The sequence below is a fragment of the Ambystoma mexicanum genome, chromosome 5p (genome assembly GCF_040938575.1).
Source record: "Ambystoma mexicanum isolate Mex_15411 chromosome 5p, UKY_AmexF1_1, whole genome shotgun sequence".
Classification (NCBI taxonomy): domain Eukaryota; kingdom Metazoa; phylum Chordata; class Amphibia; order Caudata; family Ambystomatidae; genus Ambystoma; species Ambystoma mexicanum.
In genome coordinates, this window is record NC_090930.1 from 889653915 (window position 1) to 889676075 (window position 22161).

The 22161-nt window shown below is 45.2% G+C and overlaps 1 protein-coding gene across 1 annotated transcript in view; it reads left to right on the forward strand.

Moving 5' to 3' along the window:
• PKD1L1 (polycystin 1 like 1, transient receptor potential channel interacting) overlaps nucleotides 1–22161 on the forward strand; it is a 2330280-nt gene that overhangs the window by 316046 nt on the left and 1992073 nt on the right. The window contains exon 4 of the mRNA XM_069613333.1: nucleotides 8683–8802. Coding sequence (XP_069469434.1) covers nucleotides 8683–8802 — 120 coding nt within the window. The remainder of the gene's footprint in view (nucleotides 1–8682; nucleotides 8803–22161) is intronic.

Genomic DNA, 22161 nt, shown 5'->3' on the forward strand with positions numbered 1-22161 from the left:
CAGCAAATGGAGTGTACAAATGCACGACATGCCAGGTGGGCCTATTTTTTCCTACAGTTTGATTTCGTGATAACCTACATTCCTGGTACAGAAAATAAGAAGGCAGATGCCTTGTCAAGGAGCTTAGGGGATAGTTCTGGGGTTTACGAAGGACATGATCTGGTCTTCCCTGATCTCAAGGTTTTGGCATCCATTGTTTTCTTCCTCCAAGACCTAATCCCTCCATATCAGACCTGCACCGAGATTCCATCCACGGTCATTCAAGGTAGTGATGGGTTGTATTACCAGGAAGGGGCTCTCTTCATTCCAACCAAGAAGCTCCAGAAACTCGTCCTTTCCTGGTGTCATGATTCTCCCTTAACGGGGCATCCTGGTATTAGAAAGACATACGAATTACTACGGAGGGGTTTTTGGTGGCCCAGGCAAAGAAAGGATGTATACCAGTATGTTTCTACTTGTTCTGTTTGTGCCCCTAACAAACATCGAATGGGTAAACCTCTAGGTCTACTGCAGCAGCATTCCTTACCGCAACGACCTTGGGAGCATATTTCAACAGACTTCATAGTAGACCTTCCCCCATCAGAAGGTATGACGGTGATCATGGTGACAATCGACTCATTCGGTAAATTGGCCCACTTTTCAGCCTTCAAACAAGTACCTTCAGCCTCAGAAACTGTGGCAGTTTTTCTCCAGGATATAGTTCTCCTGCATGGGTTGCCCCGGACAATAGTATCTGATCGGGGACCTCAGTTTACATCTAAATTCTGGGCCTCACTCTGCCAGACACTGGGTATTCACCGGGCTCTTTCTTCGGGTTATCACCCGCAGAGTAATGGACAGACTGAAAGATTAAACGCCAGCCTGGAGCAATACCTGAGATGCTGCTGTAGTCCACAACAAGAAAGATGGTATCGCTACCTTCCGCAAGCTGAGTTCGCCTATAATAATGCACTGCATACTTCCATTCAGATGAGTCCTTTTTTTGTACTTATGGGTTTCATCCCCAACATTTTCTCTGGCTCAGCTCTCCATCTACCAAGATCCCTGCCTTGGACAGAGTATTGCAGGATTTACATGAAGTACATGAACTCGCCAAGAAGGCACACCGGGTCAGCCAACAAACACAAAAGAGATGGCCAGATAAAGACAGAAGTTCCAATCCGACGTGGAGTGTAGGGCAATCAGTCTGGTTATCTACCAGATTCCTACCTAGATGGGTTCATACAGGAAAATTCTCCTCACGTTTTCTTGGGCCATTCCCCATTTTGCAACAGATGAACCCAGTGGCCTATAAGCTCAAACTTCCAGACTATCTCAAGAAAGTGCATCCTATCTTCCACGTCTCCCTACTAAAGGAGTATAAGGAGGACCTGTTCCAAAGACCTGTTTACAAAGGTCGTGCCCATGTGAAGCAGATTCCGGAGGAATATGAAGTGGCATACCTGGTTGATTCCAGATATCGCAAGGGTCGGTTACTTTACCTGGTTCACTGGAAGGGTATCTGTTCTTGGCTGCAGCGCTCCGTTGCCTTTGTAATCTTTGTTCCTACCATCCAGTGGATTTCCCTTCTGTGCCTTTCATTCCAGTTCCCTGTGCCTTCCTCCGCCTCTGTCTGCTTCGCTCCTGCCTCTTGTGCTTCCTTCCCGCTCCTCTGGCGGTTTCTCGATCTTGCTGCAATTATCTGGTCTGTACTTTTTCGGCGTCTGCCTTTCCGCACCTTGCAACAGGCGTTGCCTTCCACCAGCTGCGTACTCCATGTTTTCATCTTTTGTTTTCTTACCTGCGGTTTCCTGCCTTCCTCGTTTTCCAGCGCCTGCTGCGCCAATCTTTTCTTTGCTTGCTGTTACCCGCCTTGGTTGCGAACGGTTACCGCGCTCTTCCTGCCGTTCTCAGCTCCCTCCTCGGCGGTGTCTGTCATTCGCCATCCATCAGCCATTCCGAGCATTTCCCTCGTTCGGCAGGCCTTCCCTTTTTTCTATGCTCTCCAACTTTTCTTTCATTGTTTGTTTTGCCTTAGCCTGTACACGTTACTTGCTTGACTTTATATTCCCCTTTGTTTTTTTTACCTTCTATCCTCGGCATACCTTTTTTTTCTTCCTTATACTATTTCTCCCTTCATTACCTTTCTAGCATTCTTTCACTTTCATTTTATATTCTTCTATTTTTTTGTCCAGTCCTACCTTTCCGGATTTGGAGCTCAGGCAGTATTGTTCCCTCACTTGTCTGGAACATTATTTGGAATCCTGCACCATCTATTTCATTTGGACATTGTGCATTGAAATCTGTGCCATCTCATTGAACCCATCTATGGACTAGGGTTTTTTCTGCCTTTGGGCTTTTTCCCTGGTATTGAGGCTGGCCCCCTGGGATCCCCCGAGGGCAGGTCTCCATCTCTGCCAAGGTGGCCTCCGGAGGGGGCAGACCTTATCTACACGAACGGAAGGTCCGAGCACCCAAGGGCAAGACTTTGACTAAGAAAAAGGACCACAGGAAGACTGAGGCAGCTCTTCAGGTACTAACCTCCGAGGAATCAGGTGAGGTGAAGGGGGAGGTAGACCTGGAGCCTGACACACGGGAAGGAAAAGGAAAGTGGCAGGGTTACGGAAAAGGTGAAAGCTGGCTAGAGGCCGTTGAAAGTGTGCATGAGAAAGCAAGAAGTGTGCTAGTGTGTAGAAGAAAGCAAGCAAGGAAGGTACAAGTGTGCACAAGAAAGAAAGAAAGCAGAAGACACAAAGGAGAACAAGAAGGGGTGCAGGAAGCACCTGAAGGTGAAAGGCTTAAGAAGGAGCAAGGAATAAAGAGTGGGGTGACAGATTGGAGTGGTCCCGCCTAGGAGGAGTAAAGAACCAGGTGGTTTCGAAAGTCTCTGATTGTGTGCCACGAGTGAACGGTGTATGAAAGAACTGTGTATAAAAGGAAAGGTACATCCTAATAAGTAGAATCTGTATTTGAAATCGAAAAGGGGCCTAAGCTTGGGGAAGGGTACCCTGAGAAGCCTAACCAAGAAAGCAAAGTGCATTCTGGCAAAACTGAATTTGTGTTGGAATCTGAAAGGCGTCTGGGCTTGGGGAAGGGAACCCTGAAAGGCCTAATCAGGTTAGAGATGTTTTGTAGGAATGAAGGATTGAAGCTTGGAGAAGGGAACCTTGAGAAGCTTTGCAAAGAACGGTTATATTTCTTTTGTAGTGTTTGGAGCTTGAACAAGTTGAAGCTTGGGGAGAGGAGCCCTGAGAGGCCTATCAAAGTGAACCATTTTGTGAAAGCATGTGACGACTTGAAACTTGGGAAGGGAACCCTGAGTAGTGAAGAGTAACTGTATTACATTTCTTTTTGTAACATTTTGAAACCAAGTACCTTTTGAAACCAAGTGAAGGATTGAAACTTTGGGAAGGGAATCCCCAGGAACCTAAGACAGTGAAATCAAGAAAGACTATTGTAAAGACCCTGTGGCGAAGGTCTTACAAGCACCCCTGTTTGATTGAACTCTTCCTTGTGAATCTAAAACCACGCCTGGCAAGAAGGCCACCAGGAAACAACCCTGATTTCCTATTTTTCTGTTGAACCACTACATTTTGTTTTTCACAAAAGACCCCCAAACACATTTTTGTATAGATTGAGGGCAAGCATAGGTTTAGACACTGGTGGAATTCTATTTTGGAATTTCTGACATGACGGCCCTTAGAAACATCAGTTAAGGGAACCATCCCATTAGACTTGGGGCCAGTTAAGTATTACACCAACCCAACATTTCTGATAAAGGTTTTGAAAGCTTACACCAGAGTCTGTGTCTCTCTTGATACCATGCCTGTCTCACACAGGATAATGAACCTAGGTAATTTCAGAATAAAAAGAAGCGCCATCCCTCTTCTTCGTCGGAGACCTGGTAAAAGAGAGAACCAGGTCTGCCATCTGGGGTCTGTAACGAAGGCATGGTATCAACGTAAGACAGACACAAGTGACCACAGTTCAAGGGTGTTTATTGAACTTTCAAGGAGGTGTGATAAACGCCTATATAAACCTAAATCTAAGATGGGAGCAAGCTGCGACCATCAAATAATAAAGAATGCAGTCCTAGTGGAGTCGTGTCAAAGACAAAAGGGTCTATACTAAAAAGAAATCAATTGCCAATCCTTAGTACTAGATATAAATAGTGTGGGGTGCAGTTCATGAAAAATAAAGGGTTCACAAAATGATAATCGGGATACTTGGCCCACTGGCCTCCCTTCCCCACGTTATCCGCATGGGGTACAGCGGTTCACTCTGAGCAAACCGCACACTCTGGCGCCTGCAGTACAAGGATATAATGGCAGTTCCAATATCGGGGCCTTCTGTGCTCAAGACTCTTTTCCATCAAAGTCTATTGTTTCAGAGGGCTTGATGTGCAAAACAAAAATGTAGAAAGTTCCTTTCTTCTTGTAACTAAACGATTTTGGATGTTTCTCCCTGGATCCCCCTCAGCCAGGCTCAGATCCCCTTTTCTTGCAATTCCAAAACTATTCCTGCTCTGGCGACTCACGGTTCACCCCGGATCCCCCTCAACTGGGTTCAGATCCCTCTTCACGTTCAACTAGTCTCCTTCAGCCGGGCTCATACCAATTGTAAGTTCACTTTTCCTTCTCAGGTGACGCACAGTTCACCCCGGATCCCCCTCAGCCGGGTCCTGATCCCTCTTCACGTTCAACTAGTCTCCCTGAGCCAGGTTTGGACCAATTGTAAGTTCCACTTTATACTTATCGAAGACTTTTGATTGTGTGCAGGTGTTTGTTGGACCCGTCGCAGGACCACTTTGATTCATAGTTTCCTTCTGACAATGTATTTCTCATTTAGTTCGATACCCAACAGAGCCCTTCGAATGAGTACCCACCTGCATGCCGGACCACTCTGTATTTGGTATGATTTAGCTTTCAACAGTTCATTCACTCCTTAAGCTCCCAATTGTTTGTGCCTCTTAACACATGTGCTTCAAACACAGTCCTTAGTAGAATTCTTCATACAATGTTGCCGCTTGCAACCTTGGTTCAAACATAGGGTGATTTCGTATCGGTTTCTCTGACTCACCGGCTGTGCTGCTTTTACTTGCAGGAGCCAAGGACAGTACCAATCGGTCCTCCCGGCCTGGGTTATCGACACAGGAGTGCCCCAGATACCTTTGATGCACAGTGAAGGTCTGCTCAGCTTCAGTTCCTTGTCTTAGGCTTTTCACTTTCCAAGGCTTGCGTAAATAGCGGTTTCTAGAGGTCAATGGTACTTCCCTCCCTGCAACCCTCTCTGGTCTCGCTGCCTTTCTCCTTGTGTTAAATCGCCACCTTGGAACTGCTACTTCCTAGTGTTCTTTTCCCCGCTCAGAGTGTGCTTTCGAGCTCTGCCTTTTTTTCCATGTGATGGGAGTCGGGAGTGTGTAATTATTAGTAATTGCTTGACCTTGCCTGACTAAGGTGTTTGGACATGTCAGGCCTATGGCTCTGGTGTTAGACTGTTGTTGCTCAAGATGAACTGTCCGTGAGAAAGTGTTTGTGTTGGAAAAGTAGGGGTAGGGGGGTTGAGCCTCCTGGTATCCTTCCTGGTAGGATGGGGAAAAGGTGTTAGAGGAAAGGGGATACCGCGTCTCACCCTTCGGTGCCCCACTTTCACTCCCCGAAGACCCCCCATCCAGTTGATCCACCCACACTGGTCCACCCCCAGGAACTGGATCCAATACCAATGAATGTGTCCTGGCCACCTGGATGACCGATCCCTAGGGAATGGCGGGTGAGATAACTTCAGGTTTGTCACAGGTCTGAGACATACACCCAAGAAAACCTGAGAAGAAAGCCAGGGGAAGGGAGCCATTCCTCCTGGCATTGAGAAGCAGAGGAAACAGGGGAAGAGAGTCATTACTGCCCGGTGGGGTTGAGCGCTAAGAAAGGAAGCCAAGGAAAACTGAACCATTTCCTCCTGGCATTGGACACCCCAGGAGAAACCAGTGGAAGGGGGGGGGACCCTCCACCTGGTACATTTTCAAGAGACTATTTAGATCCTCTCTCCACAAGAGTCATTCTTTTGGACCCAGCAGAGACTATATCCTTAGCTGTTTATAAGTGTAAGGGAAGGAAATAGGATTTGATGCAACAGTGGACCTTTATGATTTTGGACATTCCGACAGTCTCCTTAGTTTATTATTTGAGGCAGGGAAACCCTTCTTAGTATTAGGGATAGGTAGGGTTTTTCCTTTTGTTTTGACCCAAATAAAAGTTTATAGCAACCACTATGCCACTTTTGTGTCGGCCTCATACTTCTGCACCCTTTCACTGCAAATGCACACTCACTGCACATACATACATACATACATACATACATACATACATACATACATACATACATAATACATAGATACATTCATTGTGTATACACCGACACATTGTACATACACTAAAATACACATACACCCATGTATTATGTAATGCCTATACAAAAGCCCAAACTATCCTTGTTAGGCAGAAACCTGTGCAGTTCCCTTGGGGACCACTGCAAAAAGTTTAAGACCACAGGAGTTAGCAGTAAACCCAATTGGTAGCAGTCCGCACCACCCAGATTTACCTGGTAGCTGTGGCTGAGCAGTCAGACTTCTCTCAAGAAGAGTTAGGCAGTATACAGAGCATACACAATAGGGCAGGTAAATACAGTAGAACAAGCAAACACTGACCAGAGCTTTGGTGTAAAAGATATATAATTATTTATTTAAGAACACATCTATAAAAACACACTGGCACTAATATCAAGCAATTTCAAAAACACAGTTACTAAAGTATATACACTCCCTTCGCAGAATATTAGACAAGTCTCGAGAAAAGCACCATTTATTTTCAGACAGCGGTGAGCGCTTAACGCAGATGGCACTCTAATAATTTGGTTTAAAGGGAGAGATAAGCAGAGCATAAATGGAAACAGATCCCAACACCTTCAAAAGAACACAGTAAGAGAGGAATAGCAGAATAAAACCGTGAAGTTGGAGTTCAGAAAGCCGGACCCACTTTAAGAGGATCAGAACGAAATGTGTCCAAGGTGTCACGGTTGAAAAGTGCACAAAAGTCTCAAAGGTTCAGAAAGGAGTTGGACCAAAAGAAAGGGACCAGTTAGAGGGTCAAGAGACCAGCCCAGTCTAGAAGGTTAAGGATTTACTGTCACCTTGTGGCAATCTATAGAAAGGGAGGCCAGGCGGACACAGTGCATTGAAATGGTGAGAACACTCCAGCGGGGGCAGTTGTTCCTGGCAGCGGTTGCGAGTTGGTGCTTCGTCCGGCAGAAGAGAAGATCTCGTCGGGGAGGAAAACAGGAGGTCGTTGTGCTGCCAGGGAAGAAACCAGCCGCAGAGTTTCTCGATTCAAAGGAGCGGTCCTTTCTTTCGCGGTTCAGTGGTAAGTGGTTATCCGGTTGCCAGAGTGCTTGGCACGGGCAATTCGACCACTGGACGTCCTGGTAGGCGAAAAGGAAAGTGAACTGGTTGTCCCCACCAGCTCAAGGGGAAGAGACTCTCCGGCAAGAAGATCTCCTCTGTTGTTGGGAAGTGCTGAGACGGTTCAGCAGGGCTCCACCGGTGGTGTCGTCGTTGCAGGTCGGCTCAGCTTCTCCCTCTTCAGATCTTTCAGGTCCTGTGGCGACTTCTGAAGTTCCAGTCCCAAAAGCCCTGCTTTTATGCAAGAAACCCCCATTCATTCAGCCTAGCTGTCAATCAAACATGCTAAGTGGTGAGCCGGCCGGCTCACCACTTGGGCCAATCACACAAGAGTGCGACTTGAGTTGCCAAGGCAACTCAGTCCAGGGTGCCTAAACCCCCTCCGCCACCCCCTGTGGTACCCAGACAGAGTGGCAACACTTTTGGAGGCTTCTGTGGAGAAGCGTGCCCCCTCGAATAACAGACCCCGGGGCAATCAAATTGCCCCGACCAGTACGTCCACAATATGATGGTTTGTACTGGTTTCTGTTCATAATTTGGGACTAGTAAAGCCAATGGTGACTTCACATTCCCTGGAAGACAGTAGTCAGTCCCAGGGTACGGAGTCTATAGTGGGGTGTCACTATGACACCCCTGTGTCACTGCACTGAGGGTGCTGTGTAACACACACAGTAAAAACACATGAGACCCTATGGAGTAAAAGACCCCATAAAACACATTAACAGTCAAAGGAACCCCTCAAATCATGTCCAAGAGTGTGAGGAAAAGAGTCTCTCTTGGCAGGAGAAAAAAACAAACTCCAGAAATCCAGCAAAGCTGCTGGGGGACTCACTAGGTTAGGAAATTCAGCCTAAACAGAGAATTCTCCCTAACAATCCTCTTGGCTAATAATTGATATTGATGGTAGACTTGATGAATGCTATTTTCATTTAATTATTATTATACATCCATTTTATCGTCGCTCTCTGACCTCTAGACAACACCTAGTCTGACAGCCGGTGAGATGGCTCTTGGTTAAGTAACCATCGAGAGATGTGCAGGTCACAGGTTCAAATCATGACAGAGCAAACTCATTTTTGCATTACTCTGCATTTGATAAAATTAGTATCAATGAGTCGGCCAAAAGAACTTATTACAGAAATAACAGTTCAGTTAGTGTGGTATATAAATATTGATTTATATATTCTCTTTTGTGTGCTTGTTGATCTTTATTCAATCATTACTCCTTGTTCTATATCCTTTTACTTTAGGACCAGTCATTACTCATACATATTCCAGTGCAACATCTCACAACGTCACTGTTACAGCAAGGAACAAAGTGGGGAGCAGCACATCATGGTCCATTGTGGTAGTCCTGTGTCGAGTACAAGGTATGCTATAGTTACTTAAAAACATGTTTTGAAGACCTTTCTATTTGAACCCTAATACTTTTGCAGAAATTGATGCTGCCTCTTTTCTTTGGTGGTCCAATGGGGCATATGAGGTGGCACTGGTCAGGCTTTGATGGCCTCCTGACTGACATTGTTATGGTTTCCATGAGCAGGCACAGAGCACTCTGCTCTCTGGCGGTTTGGTCTTGCGTTATGTAGTGTCCAGTATAAACCAATCATGAGAACTGATTCACACTAATTTATTGCCAATGATCCCCAGGAGTCAGTACAACTTTGGAATGAGAGGATGCTTTAAGGGTGAGACTAAGCATTGAACGTGTACACTTGATTAGCGAAGACTTCAAATGTGGATGCATTGTTTGTACCTTTTTTATTTTTTAAATACAGCCAAAACACATTTGCGTTTTATGTTTCAGAGCAGTGTTTGGTTTTAGAGTTTACAGTGGTCGGCGGATTGGGGTAAAAGCTGCAACAAACACAGCTTTATTGCAAATACAATGTAATTGAAAATCACTGAGAAAAGATGCATTGTGGGAAAGTCACAGGTGAGAGGAAGGGAAATGAAGTCAGAGAGTCTGGGGGAATGCAGCCAACTCTGCAGTGCGAACCCCCATCAGCATTAAATAATACCTCTTGCCCATCCTCCTTACCCAGCCCACCTATATCTCCCACAAAAAGTTAGTATAGGAGACTCCATCTGAACACTATAGCCGCACACAAGTTCATTGAGCCCAGGCTGCAATTTTTGCATAGAACACTAGAGGGACAGATTACAGGCAAGTGCTGTCCACGAATGAGATCACGATCTCTCGCATGGTTCTCTGGGGTATGGCTTGGGGAGGAAGCAACAACTAGATAGGGAACAAGACGCAGTGGTGCAGGGAAGCATAGGGAACTGCACAGGGACGTGGAGCAGCCAGGGTAGGATCAGGCAGCCACAATGGCTGTCTCCAGATTCCAGGATGGCATTTAAGTTTGACTAGCATTCTGGGTAATGACGAGGAATCAAACACCATTTCATAGACCTGGTCAGGTTGACGATCCAATGACCATGAACTAATCCAGTATTTCGACCACCAACAGCACCTTGATGTCCCTGATGTAGCCCTTCGAGCCCCCAATTTCCTATGAGCCATATATAAGAGGGTGAGGACAGACCTGAGGTGAGGATCTTTGGTTGATGGAGAGGTTTTTTGCAGTGATTCGGAAAAGGGTAGAATGAGAGCTTGAGCGAGAGGACAGAGTTGGTGGAGGGAAGATTTGTGGGGTAAGGATGGAAGTAGCGCAAGGGAGACGGAGTTGTAGAAGCGAAATACCAAGAATGAAAGAGTTCCAATGTGAGGTGGGGTTTATAGTCATTTGGTCGAAAACAAAAATGTCGAACGTCATAATGTCGAAAAAAAAATGTCGACTTTTTTTCCAATGTTTTTTTTTTCGAAATGGGGGGGCTCCCCACAACCCCCCCTTTTTTTATTTTACCCATTTTTTATACTTACCAAACCCAAAAAATACATTTAGATTCGACTTTTTTTTTCGACATTTTTGTCATTCGACTTTTTATTTTCGACTTTATGACTGCACACCGTGAGGTGGCTATGGAGGAAGCAAAAATAAAGGAGTAGTCGATAAGAGGAGGGAAGAAGAGGAAAAGGAAGGAGGTGAAAAGTGACCTTAACAAAGAGGGTGATGAAACCTATCTGAGAGGCTGGGAAAAGCAATTCACCCTATGTGTGTGCAGGGATGGATGGACCATTGCTTGAAACTTGCTGGTGGTTCTGAACTAGATAATGGCTGATCTCAGAGTGTTGCATGCTGCTTTAAGGAGTCAAAGGGGTGACATTTCCACCGTGATCCTAATATAAAAAATAATGGTCTATCTTTCCCTATCCCTAAAGGGCTTTCTCTACGCAACTAAAGATTAACTGGGGTGCTCGTCATCAGGGTGGTTGTCAAACTTAAAGTGTCTGTTCTCTGTCCAAACTAGCCTACTCTAGCCCTACCACCAACAAAAGACGTTGACATAAATGGTTCCAGGAGAATGACTCCCTTCTGCCTGTTCAGTGGGATCTGCCCTATGGGTGCATTTCTGTTAGTCTTTGGCAACAGTCCAGCTTCTGCACGTGTAGGGAATGCCAAGAGAATGACTCCCTTCTCCTGGTCCAACAGTTCAGTAGCTGCAAACATCTACTGGTTAACTTGGATCGTTTCTTGGCTGCTGTTTGGTAACCTTTTTCCTTAGTTTCTGATTCAACAATTAAGTGGAAAACCAGGAGAATGACCCCCTTCTCCTGGTTCAGTTGGTTCAGCCACTTGCTATCTTTGGATAACTTCCTGCAACAGATTTTATCAACCGTTGCAATTCTTCAAAGATTTCTCTTAGATCTTGCTTGAAGGCCATTAACTCCTTTGGTTTCCAATATACAGTTATTCCTGGCCTTTCTTTATATTCTACCTGCTGGTAAGAACAAGGGGAACTATTCCAATGGTGTTCTTGGCTCCTTCTAACACTCAGAAGACTTTTCTTGTGGTACTCTCTAGCTTTAGTGTCTCTCTTGAGGCTAGAGTGTTGAGGGTGACTACTCCCAATATGTTCTTCTTTTATTCTCATTCATATAACATCTGAGACGAGGAAGATCACTTGTGATATAATCGCCACACTTGGAACTTCTGTCACAACTCTGGAAATTTGTCCCAAGGCTTTCTTTATAGTCAGTAATTCTGGCACAAAGGCTGAGATGAGGGACAGCACTCCCGTTGCTTTCGTACTTCTGGGACAAAAACTGAGACAAGGGAGGTTACTCCTGATGTATTCTTTACATTTGGCATCCTTCCCCAATCCCCTATCAGGACTCCCATTAGCTCTTCTATGGTGGGGACATGTCATTGGTTCTTCCTGGGGTGTAGGGTCACTGCATTCGTGCTGAACCCTCTTCTTGCTTCTCCTTCCGCTAACCATTGCCGTGCTTTGCCTCCACAGGGTCTTCGGCCAGGCGGTGTTGGTGTAGTTAACGGACTGTTTGGTCCATCTACTCGAGATGACACCACCGTTGGTCCGTTCCTAGCTTCCAGTTATGCCTGCTCTGCGTCGGCCTGTGAAGGACTCCTGCAACCTACTGTCTGCGTCCTGCTGACAGGAGGTTTGCTTCCCCGACATAGATTCTTGTTTCCAGGTTTGAACTTCCGGGTGTGCCGGGCTTTACCCCTGCTTTGCTTTGCATTGAGTCTTTTCTCAATTCTTTTCATACAGTTGGGTCCTCACCAGCAGTGTGTCATAGTCCTTTGTTTGCATCCTTTGTGCATTCTTCACGCCTCTATGGTACCTTCTGTACTTGGCATAGGAGTTATTTGTATAACTCCACCAATCTTCTTTTTCACAGTATTCTTTGAAGATTACTTAAGCCACCCTCACTATCCACCTAATCTACCACCCTCCCGGCCGCATCGCCTCCTTCGAGGACAACCTCAAGCAGCTTATCTCCTCAAACCATCTACGGAACTTCTTGTACTGGGTGACCTCAACCTGGGGTTCAATGACGGGACTGACTCAAACCCCACTGCCTTATCCACCTCCCTGGCAACCTCAGGCTGTAACCAACTTATCACAGATCCAATGTACTCCCAGGGCCGCACCCTTGACTGGCTGCTGGAGCACAAAAGTAACATGATTTACAATCGACCATGTCCATGGTCAGACCACCATATCATCACCTTCACCATACCTACCAGTAACAAACGTCCTAGCACCAAGGCTCGCAGCTCTCGCAATTTGACCAGCAGCAACATCATCATCCCCCCTCATCAAACTTCCGCTCCCTCCCATACAGGATCCCATAGCCCTGGTTGATCATTGCAATGCCTTGCTCCACAAGGCTATCGACCACCTGGCACCCCTCAAAGCTAGGAAATCCAAGAACCCAACACACCTTAACTCCTGGTTTACCACAGACCTTCGTGCTGTTCAAGCTGCAAAGAGAGCAGCGGAAACCACCTGGCATAATAAAACCAACCTCTCCAAATTGTCACTCCACTGTAAACAATTTACACGGAGTTCTAAAGCAACTACCTACTAGGAAAGAATCTCCTCCAGCTTGCCTGAGCTTTTCGCCATTCTCTGGGAATTGGACACTCTTATCCCCCCCTCCATCCACCATCCTGAAAGACACTGCTTGGTGTAACATAATCCAAGACACCTCATCCACATCTTGCGGGTTACCTGAAGGCACCTGTGTCTCGCCTACCCTCTACAACGTGTACACTTAGCCCCTGTTCGACCACCTCGAATCCCAAGGGATCTCTTACACAAACTAAGCAGACGAGACCCAAATTCTCATCCTCCTTACTGGGGACCAACCTAACGACACCCTCAAAGTTAATTCTGTGTACAGAACTATCCAATCCTGGATGGCCACACACAGCCTCTTCCTCAATGACGACAAAACAGAGCATCTCCTCATCGAGCCCCCTGCCCGTCTGGCAAAACCTCCTCATGACTTCAAATCTTTCATCATTGACGGCCAGGCCATTGCTGTCACCTGCTCCGTTAAAACCCTTGGCGTCTACCTCGACTCTTCCATTATCATGTCCCGCCAGGTCAGCCACATTGTGTCATCATCCGCTTATGCCACCAAGCTTATTAATGCCAGCAAACCTTTCCTCTCCACCACCAACCGTACGGAAGTTGCTAGGGCCCTCATAGGATCGGAACTGGACTACTGCAACCTCCTACTCTGTGGCACCTCAGAATAGAACCTACACAAACCTCAAACAATAAAAAAACAATGCGCTCAGGCCTGCACTTGACATGGGTAAACAGGACCACATCTCTGAGGTCAGAAAAACTGCCCACTGGCTGCCAGTCAAGGACAGAATCAACTTCAAAATTCTGGCCCTCACACACCGGTGCCTGTCGAATGACGCACCACGCTACCTTGCAGAAAAATAAACAGGACCTCATCCACAAGACCTGCCAGATCCTATTACAATCATTGCCTTATCACACCTAGGTTCAGGTGGTCTAGATCAGGTGGGGCCAGCTTCCATGGCGGTGCACCGTCACTCTGGAAGAAGCTACCTACCCACCAAGAAGACTAACCGTCTTACAACGCATTCAGAAAACCGCTCAAGAACAATCTGCTCAACTAACACATTCCCCACTCTTCTCTCCCCCCCCACTCCTTTGCTATCATGCTGGTCCTAGCGCCTAGATGCCCGTGGGCTATGTGCGCCGTTACACCCCTGTCGGGGTGGTATCAATTCTTACAGGAAGAAAGGAAAGGGTATTGCAATAACATACAGTAGTGCTTTCAAACTGTTTCTCAGCAGACTCCATGGGTTTCATGGTCTCGAGGGCAAGAGCGTTAGGGTGTTCCATCATGGAACAGGAGTCCTGACCCCCTTTTTTAATGTCACTGCCTTTTGTTGGAGATACTATATTAGTGACTGCCGCCTGAAAATCCACCAGGGACAGGTAGGAAAAAATAAACCGTCATCTGAATGATGAGTACAAAGCTCAAGAGGGCTACTGTTCACCCAGAAAACCACATAAGGATCCTGGACCCAGAGCATCGCTAGGCTGTCGGTGACATTGTGTTCTTTATGCAGGGTGATATAACCCTGAGCCCAAACTATTGTAGATTAGGGAGCTTGGACTTGCGACTATGGTCCTTTTAGACTACAGGTTGACTATACTACTTGTTCGTCTTTTCCTTGAGCGTGTTGCATTGAGAAGAAGTCCTGTTCTGCCCCATCCTTCCTTATAGGCCTTACTCCTACCCCATTTCTGTTAAATGTATTAAAAGTACAATGCATGTGACTGTTTTGGGTTTTCCGTAGATCCTTTGGTCTGTGACGCCACACACTCAAGGAAAACGTTGTAGAATGTGACATGATTAATATTGGGCTATTTGTAACCCATTTCTGCAGAGAACCTTCATTTAAACAGGCTAACATAGATGTGATGGACTTTATTAGTATGAAGTTACAAGCTTGCCCTATTAAAACCTGCTGACAAAATGTGGAAAATGTAATTTTCCTGTTCGGATTCAACACTGAAGAGATGGATTGAAGGTTTTGAATCAAAGTTTATGTGAGGGGTCAGAAATGAGAGGCGGACACAAAGGTAGAGTTCTCTCAGTTTCAGACATGTTTATTCAATAGAAACTGGTTGGATGAACACCTCTCTATCCCTATCCTAATGACAATGTCCCTGCCTAGGAAACTAAAATGAAAGATCAGTCTGTGTCAAGTCATTAATCTTATAAAACTGTACTTGTGGCCAAAACATTCTAATCTGGCCCTCACTAGAAATTAACAACTAAGAGTGTAAGGAAATGTCTCTGACTTAGAGTTGGCAAAAAAGTGTTCATAATCAAAGGTAAATTAGTAAATCCAACAGAAAAGCATTTTCCAAGGAGAAACCCTTGCATCCAGAGGGTGGTTCCCTTCCCCTGGATTATTCAGGTGGAATGGCAAAAGTCTTTCAAATAACCATTTCTTAATTTTCATGTAGGATGGCAAAAGTGTCTCCTTCAAACAGTGCCTTTGGCTCTTTAAATTAGGTTGAGAACGTTCTTGTGCAAACAATAGATTCCATAACATTGAACTCTTTCTTGGTTTGTTTGTACTGGATTCACAAAAGAGTTTTACAACATTCAGCTCCTTCTTGGTTTTCTTTATATGGGAGTTACAAGTGTTTTTAGTCAGATCAGAAATCCCACACAACTTTATTTAACTTCTTATGTACTTTGGCAGATTACCAGATGTGCTTCTTCATTAGGAATCCTCTTGTAAGCTTCTCCAATTTTCTGGTGTACTCCCCTGCCAGGTATCGTGTCCCAAAAAGTCTTTCTTCAACTTCACAACTTCAAACGCTTGGTGCCTCTACTCACCAAAACCTCTTCCATGTGCTTTCTAGATTCCCTGGTTTACTTCGCTGCCAGGTTATTTTGCAACACCGGTACATTTCCTTTCTACAACTTGAATGGACCTCCTGGCATACTCCCCTGCCAGGAATCCTTTGGTGGGCTCTTCAGATTCCCTGGTGTACTCTCCTGCCAGGAATCCTCCCCAAAATCTTAAAGGTTGTATTCCATTCAAAACTACCTAGTATGTTCGGTTTCTAGGACTTTCTTGTGGCCTTCTTAGATCCCCTGGTATATTCCCCTGCCAGGTATCTTGACACAATGTCTTAAAACTTTCTATGTTTTTGGTGGATTGCCTGGTATACTCCCCTGCCATAAATCCTTCTCTGGGGTCCTGCAGAACTCCTGGTATACTTCCCTGCCCGGTATCTCCTTCCCAAATGTCAACTGCCTGGTGTACTTCTTTCACAAGGACTTCTTTTCACTTTCACTGCCTTTAAGTATGCCACCGTTGAATAATTTTGCTGTTTTTCTATTTGCTTGCCTAATGTAATACTTGTTCCAATTTTCCCCACATCGACATCTCATGCGTGGGGACTTGTCAAGTTTTGTCATTGCACTTTTTCTGGTCGGTATTCAAATGTTCTTATTCATTTACTTGTGTACATGCCTGTCGGTATGCCCTATGGTCCTCAATGCCTCTGGGCAGACTGACTGGTACTTTGCTGCCTTCCTGATCTGTGGCGTGTCTCTGCGAGGAAGCTTCCTCTCTGAGACGGCCTCCTGTACACACAGACCTTCCTCCAGCATTCCTTTCAGCTCTGCGCTCTTCTGCTGGCTTCTCACTGTGACCTTGACTGGAGAATACTGCTTTTCAGCACAGCCGTATCTGCGAGGGCTCCTCTGCTGCTCCTGGTACTCCGACGGTGGTCCTTCTCACCACGCTGGTATGTGATTCTAGCGTTTGCGAGCTGCCGCATAGATGTGCCTGTTCTCTCGACTTCTTTCGGCACAGTCCTGTCCCGTTCTGCTTTCACTTGGAGTGCGGATGCTATTTTTAAATGTCCCGTACACTTGTGATTTAAACAAACAACTAGTCTGGACATTGAACTTTGGGTTTCTTTCAATCTGCATCAACTCCTCCCTCTCCTTCCTCGTCTCAGTACTTGAGGCTTTATGGGAGTTGAAGTCCCTAAAGTTTATGGGATTTGGAAAATAAGGTTGTTTAGGAGTTGGTTGTATTTAGAAAAACACATAAAACAGGAGATTTTGTGTGTGTGTGGGGTGCATGTTGGAGGTAAGAAGGGGATTTTGACTAGAATGACAGGGTGCCATCAGTAGTTTGGGTGTCAGAGTTTTCTCCAAAAGAAAGCGGGGTACACTGCATCCCTTCCAATGGAGTCGGCACCTCCCCCCGGTAGTAGTCTCCTTCCATAAGATCCTCCTTCACATTACCACCCCCCAGGGTCAGGATCAGGTCATGGCTGCCATCCCGTGGCCACATGGAAGGAGGCCACAGCCGGGGAATTAGTGATGACTCTATAGGATTCATCACATTTACCACTGGCACTGCTCTGAGCTCCCTCCAAGCCATTTTATTTCAGTCTGTAGTTTCATTACAGAAAGGTAAAATCAATGGTTTGGTGGGTCAGAAGGAGGACACAGAGTCTTATGTACCATTTTAGCTCGGAAAAAGGGAACAAGTCTTAACTTTCCCTAATCTGTGGGCCAGTTCCCTACCTAACAAAACTAAGGTGCTAGTTAATCGTCTGTGCAAGTCTCAAATCAGATTCCGTCCACTGTCCAAAATTAGTCTATTGTGACCCTACCACTCTTATAAGAACTTAGGCACTGGAGAATGACTTCCTTTTCCTGTTATGGGAGATATTCCCAAAGTTCAGTTCAATATGCAATTCGCAAACACTTAGCCACCTCTCTCATTAGACTGTACAGTTAAGATACTGGCCTCTTCCAGTTGTTGGCCTCTTCCTTTATTTTTCCTTTCCTCCTAGTCTTTTGCGCTTCCTTCTGGTTTATTATCTCTCATGTCCTGGGCTATCTCAAGCCTATGCTCTTGCGTTTCACTAAAGTTCTTCCAGTCTTTTATTGTATACTTTTCTTCCTGATTTTCACAGGTTACACAGTTCCCATACTCTTTCTCACTTCATTTTATTGGCTCTGCTATACTGAGATGAGTAGGATTATTTCTGTAATCGTTGTAACTCTCTCTCATTAGTTTCAATTTCTTCTCCTCACTGAGATGGGTTAAACACATCTCTGTGGTGATTATTACTTTCTCTCAGTATTTCCAATATTTTCCTGATACTGGGACGATTATGGGCGTTCAATTAATGATTGCTTTTTCCTGTCCCCCTCCCGATTCTCCCTTTTTCCCCAGTTTACCTGTATCTTGCTGGGGTAACGTCACTGGGGTCCTTTCTGGAGAAGGACTGCCTTTGCTTCGTGTCAGAACAGCTTCAATGCTTTTCTGCAACTCCAGAGATGGTTGCTTTGTCTCCCGCTCACTCGCTTCTTCCTCAGTCAACTTTGTTACCATGGTGTCAGCGTTGTTTATGGATGCATTGGTCCACTGCTCCTCATCGGGGGTCACACCACCACTCTTCCTCCCTTTGGTGTTAAGGCGCTTCACTGCACGCCCTCTCCAGGGTCATACTGGGCCATACATTTTTCTCAGGCACCAATGAAAAAGTGTCCCACGTTTGCAAATCACTATTCATTCTTTTTGTGACACTGTTTGAATAGTAACCAAGGGGGAGTTATTTGATGAAGTGTGATGCAAATTGTTCTGTTTAAAGAACACTGGTCAAACCTATTAGCCGCATAGTGAATTAACTCTATCAACCTGGCCTGAATTGGCCAAGAAAGTGGCCCACTTTGACCAGAAAAACTGGCCCACACCAGCATTTTGTGTTTTTGGTTCGGCCATGGGCCTATTGCCCTATAGGCCAGTGCGAGCCTGGTCCTCTCCACTTTGCGGTTCTCGCTCTCTACTTCTCGCCAAAGCTTTGCGTTGTCTCATCACCTTCTCCCATTTGGTGTCATCTTTCCTCGATTCAGTGTTTCGACCGTTCTCCCTTTCCCAAAGTCTCGCCTTAGGGTTCTGGCTTCACTCTCCTACTTGCATTGGACGCCGCACATCCTGGACTTGCTCAGCTGAGTAGTGCCAACTGACTTGAAATTGGTGGTCTCTCTTTTTTCAGGTATTTGCTTTCCTGAATTATGACTTGGTCAGGGGGCTTCCCTTGGCTCTCACACCAGTTCGTCTTCCCTTTCGGGCTCTGACTCATTTTGTCTCTCATAATCATCTTCTTCCCGGTTCTTCTGGAGTTTTCTCTCATAGGAGCTAATTAAATACTTAGTTGACAAGAGAAAGCTTTAACTTGTTCTCCATGGATTCTTCTTGAAGAGAGAACAGGGATCTTAGGTTTAGGGAGTTCTTCACGGGAACAGGAGTCCTTGTCCCCAAAGGAGGAGTCTATGACGGTGAGGTCCTGCTTGGCTCTACCCTTAGGGAGGATATTGCATAGCGGGCTCACCTCCCTAACCTCATAGGGAATCCCGCGATTCATCAAAGTTGCCTACAGAAATGCCTGCAGTTTTGATTTACTGAAAACTTTCCATTCATCCCTCTGTAAACACACTCAACAATCCACACCAACTAAAATAAGGGAGCACACCAAGATGCATGAAGAAGCAAGCTTACATAAGGTTACATATATTTTATGTACATTTCTCTTTTCAATTGGTCAATCATTAGCTTTCAGTATGCCCAGAGTCTCTCCCACTATGCGAGACATCATGTCTCGGACATCATTGGACTGTGCTCTGATAGGTTGGCACCACAACTTGCTGAAAATTGTTAAAATACTGGTGCCTGTTACTGATGTGGCCTTGGGCGTTACACTTATCCACAACAGTCCAATTATCTTCTGGTGGGAAAGGAGAAACAAAACGTCACCTGGGCCAGATAACTTTCAAAACTCGCTCCCATCTCATCCACATGCTGGGCCCCAACTTCCCAGACATTTTGCTCGCCCCGTACTCCCTCTGATACATTTTGCTGCCTGCAGGTGTTTGATCTAATTGGGTCATGAAGTACATAGCTTCATGTTTATAGTGTGAGGCCAATGTATGAGATCTGCTATCAATGTATTCAATCCTATTAATGTGTTCTTCGTGCGTGGAACTGCCTTCACCATTGGGGGGCTGTGGCTGTACCTTACTAGGGTGCTATTGGAAAACATTACTGCGTGCACCTGGCAATGGAAAATTGTATATTTCTGCTAGCAACAAAACTAACTTCATTGTTGCCCATCTAAACTGTGAACCCATGTGAAAGACCTATTCGTGCAGTTTCAGCTATCCTCCCTTTCACTCAGCCTTGGCACTTCAGTCATCTGAACACGATCGTGGACAAACAAAAATCCCTATTAAGCTATTTAAATGGTAGTGCTGTGCTTTCTTAATAATATGTTGTGCAGGGCCTTGCAAATGGAAAAAATGGCGTTTCTCTTGTCATTCATAATGTAGTTTTGTGTGTGCCCTACCTAACTGTGCATACCACCATTTATTACGTTCCCTCTGGATATTCAGCAACCTAACCCTCCCTATAATGTGTCAAACTAGCTCCGCACAGTGTGGCAAATTAACGCTAATACTACTTGTTACGTTCTACATGGCGGTGTAATACACAAAATGGCACCTTATGCTAGCTTTCGTATTCTATGTGTTCGCTGTCGCTTGGGAACAGGCAGGGGCGTGTCCTTACGCATAACTGGTCTTCTCTACACCATCACATCGCTTGAGATTTGCACTCTTGTTCGGAACCAAAGCATATTCTAAATTGCTGAATCTGCTCACTTTCTGCTATAAAAACCTGATATGTAAAATACATGCCTTAAAAATGTCCTAGGAGCGATATCTTCACTGTAGAAGAATATTTGTCTCTCACAAATGTAAGACTTATTTCTCCAGCGAGGAGTGCATTATAACCTGTTAATTACGCTTTTTCTGGCCTCGGATATTGTGATAATTCCCATATATATTGCACTTTCCCACCAATACTGGAGAAGAATAGTCTCATGCATATGCATTACTGGGCACAATCTAAGTTCACTATAAATATTATTTGCTTCAGCATAAGAACCATATTGGCTGTCACTTCTACCGATACACGCTCTTCGGTATACACTATGACTGATGTCGTCCCTGCTCCCCTAGGGGGGAGCCCCTATTCATGAAGCCAGGTACACAGAGGGAGGATCACATGGAGAGGGATCCCCCATGTGGAATTAGGGACGACAACCAGGAGAGAACACCAAACCATAACCCTCTTACATTAGTTCCCCATTCCTCAGTGTATCCATGTAAAATAGAGAGGGTTATGTGAGGGGTCAGTAATGTGAGACTCACAACTTTAAGTTTTCTTAAGGGCTGACATTTTATCTGAAATAAAATCATAAAATAAACCCTAACTAAACCTACTCCACCAGGGGATTCCCTACCTAGTCTAAGATCTTAGGGAAAACCGCCTAGCATACACAAAACTAACCCTCACACTAAACAGAAACATTCAAACAACATAAATAAAAGTTACCAAATAACCAGAGTCTTGGACGACGACTTATTTGCCCTGGGCAGATCTGGATCTCCCAGTAATGTCTCCAAGTCAATTTCTTCCAAGGAAAAAAAGTCTTTAATCGAGTCTTAAAGTTCTATAGAAACAAAAGTTCACACAAATAAAAAAAACATTTGTAACAGCTTGTTCTTCACTTGATGAAAAGATTCCCCTTTCAAGTTACACAAAAGAAAACAGCACCAATGGTATTCCTGGATAACCTCCTTCCAGGAAAGAATGGATGAAGACAAAAGTAAGAACAAATCTTCTTATAACTTCTGCTGTGTCTCTATAAACAATTTGTCAGGATGATTCTGCTTAAGGTTTGCTCTCTTCGTAGCAACTCCCATCTGCCAATAATACTGTGAGATCAGGCTCTCCTGTTCCACAGTTGACTACTGCTTCTACTACGTTCAACTAACACAATTGTGACAAAAGTATTGACAATCCCAGTTCTACTACTGCGACTTAGAATTTTAGGCAACTTCAACAAGACTCTTCAACCTCTACTGGTTGGCAAAGCACTTGTGTATGGCAAGAAAGGACAGCATCTTTGCCTTTCCTTTTGTCTTGCAGCTACCCGAAAACCTGTCTTTAGCTCCCAGACTGCTTCTTTTCGACTTGAACAGTCTGTGTCACAGATTTTAATGAGTTTCTTTTAACAAGTACCCCAGCTCCCTTCCCCAGATTCATATACACTCTTATACCTCCAGTGGTTACCCCAAAGCTGCAGTGCCACTCTTCCAGCTTTGAATAACCTTGTCACCTTTGTATCAGAGGACTCTGGGGGTACAACAGCTTCAGCAACTTTAAAACAGTGGTATTCAGTTAAATGGAGCT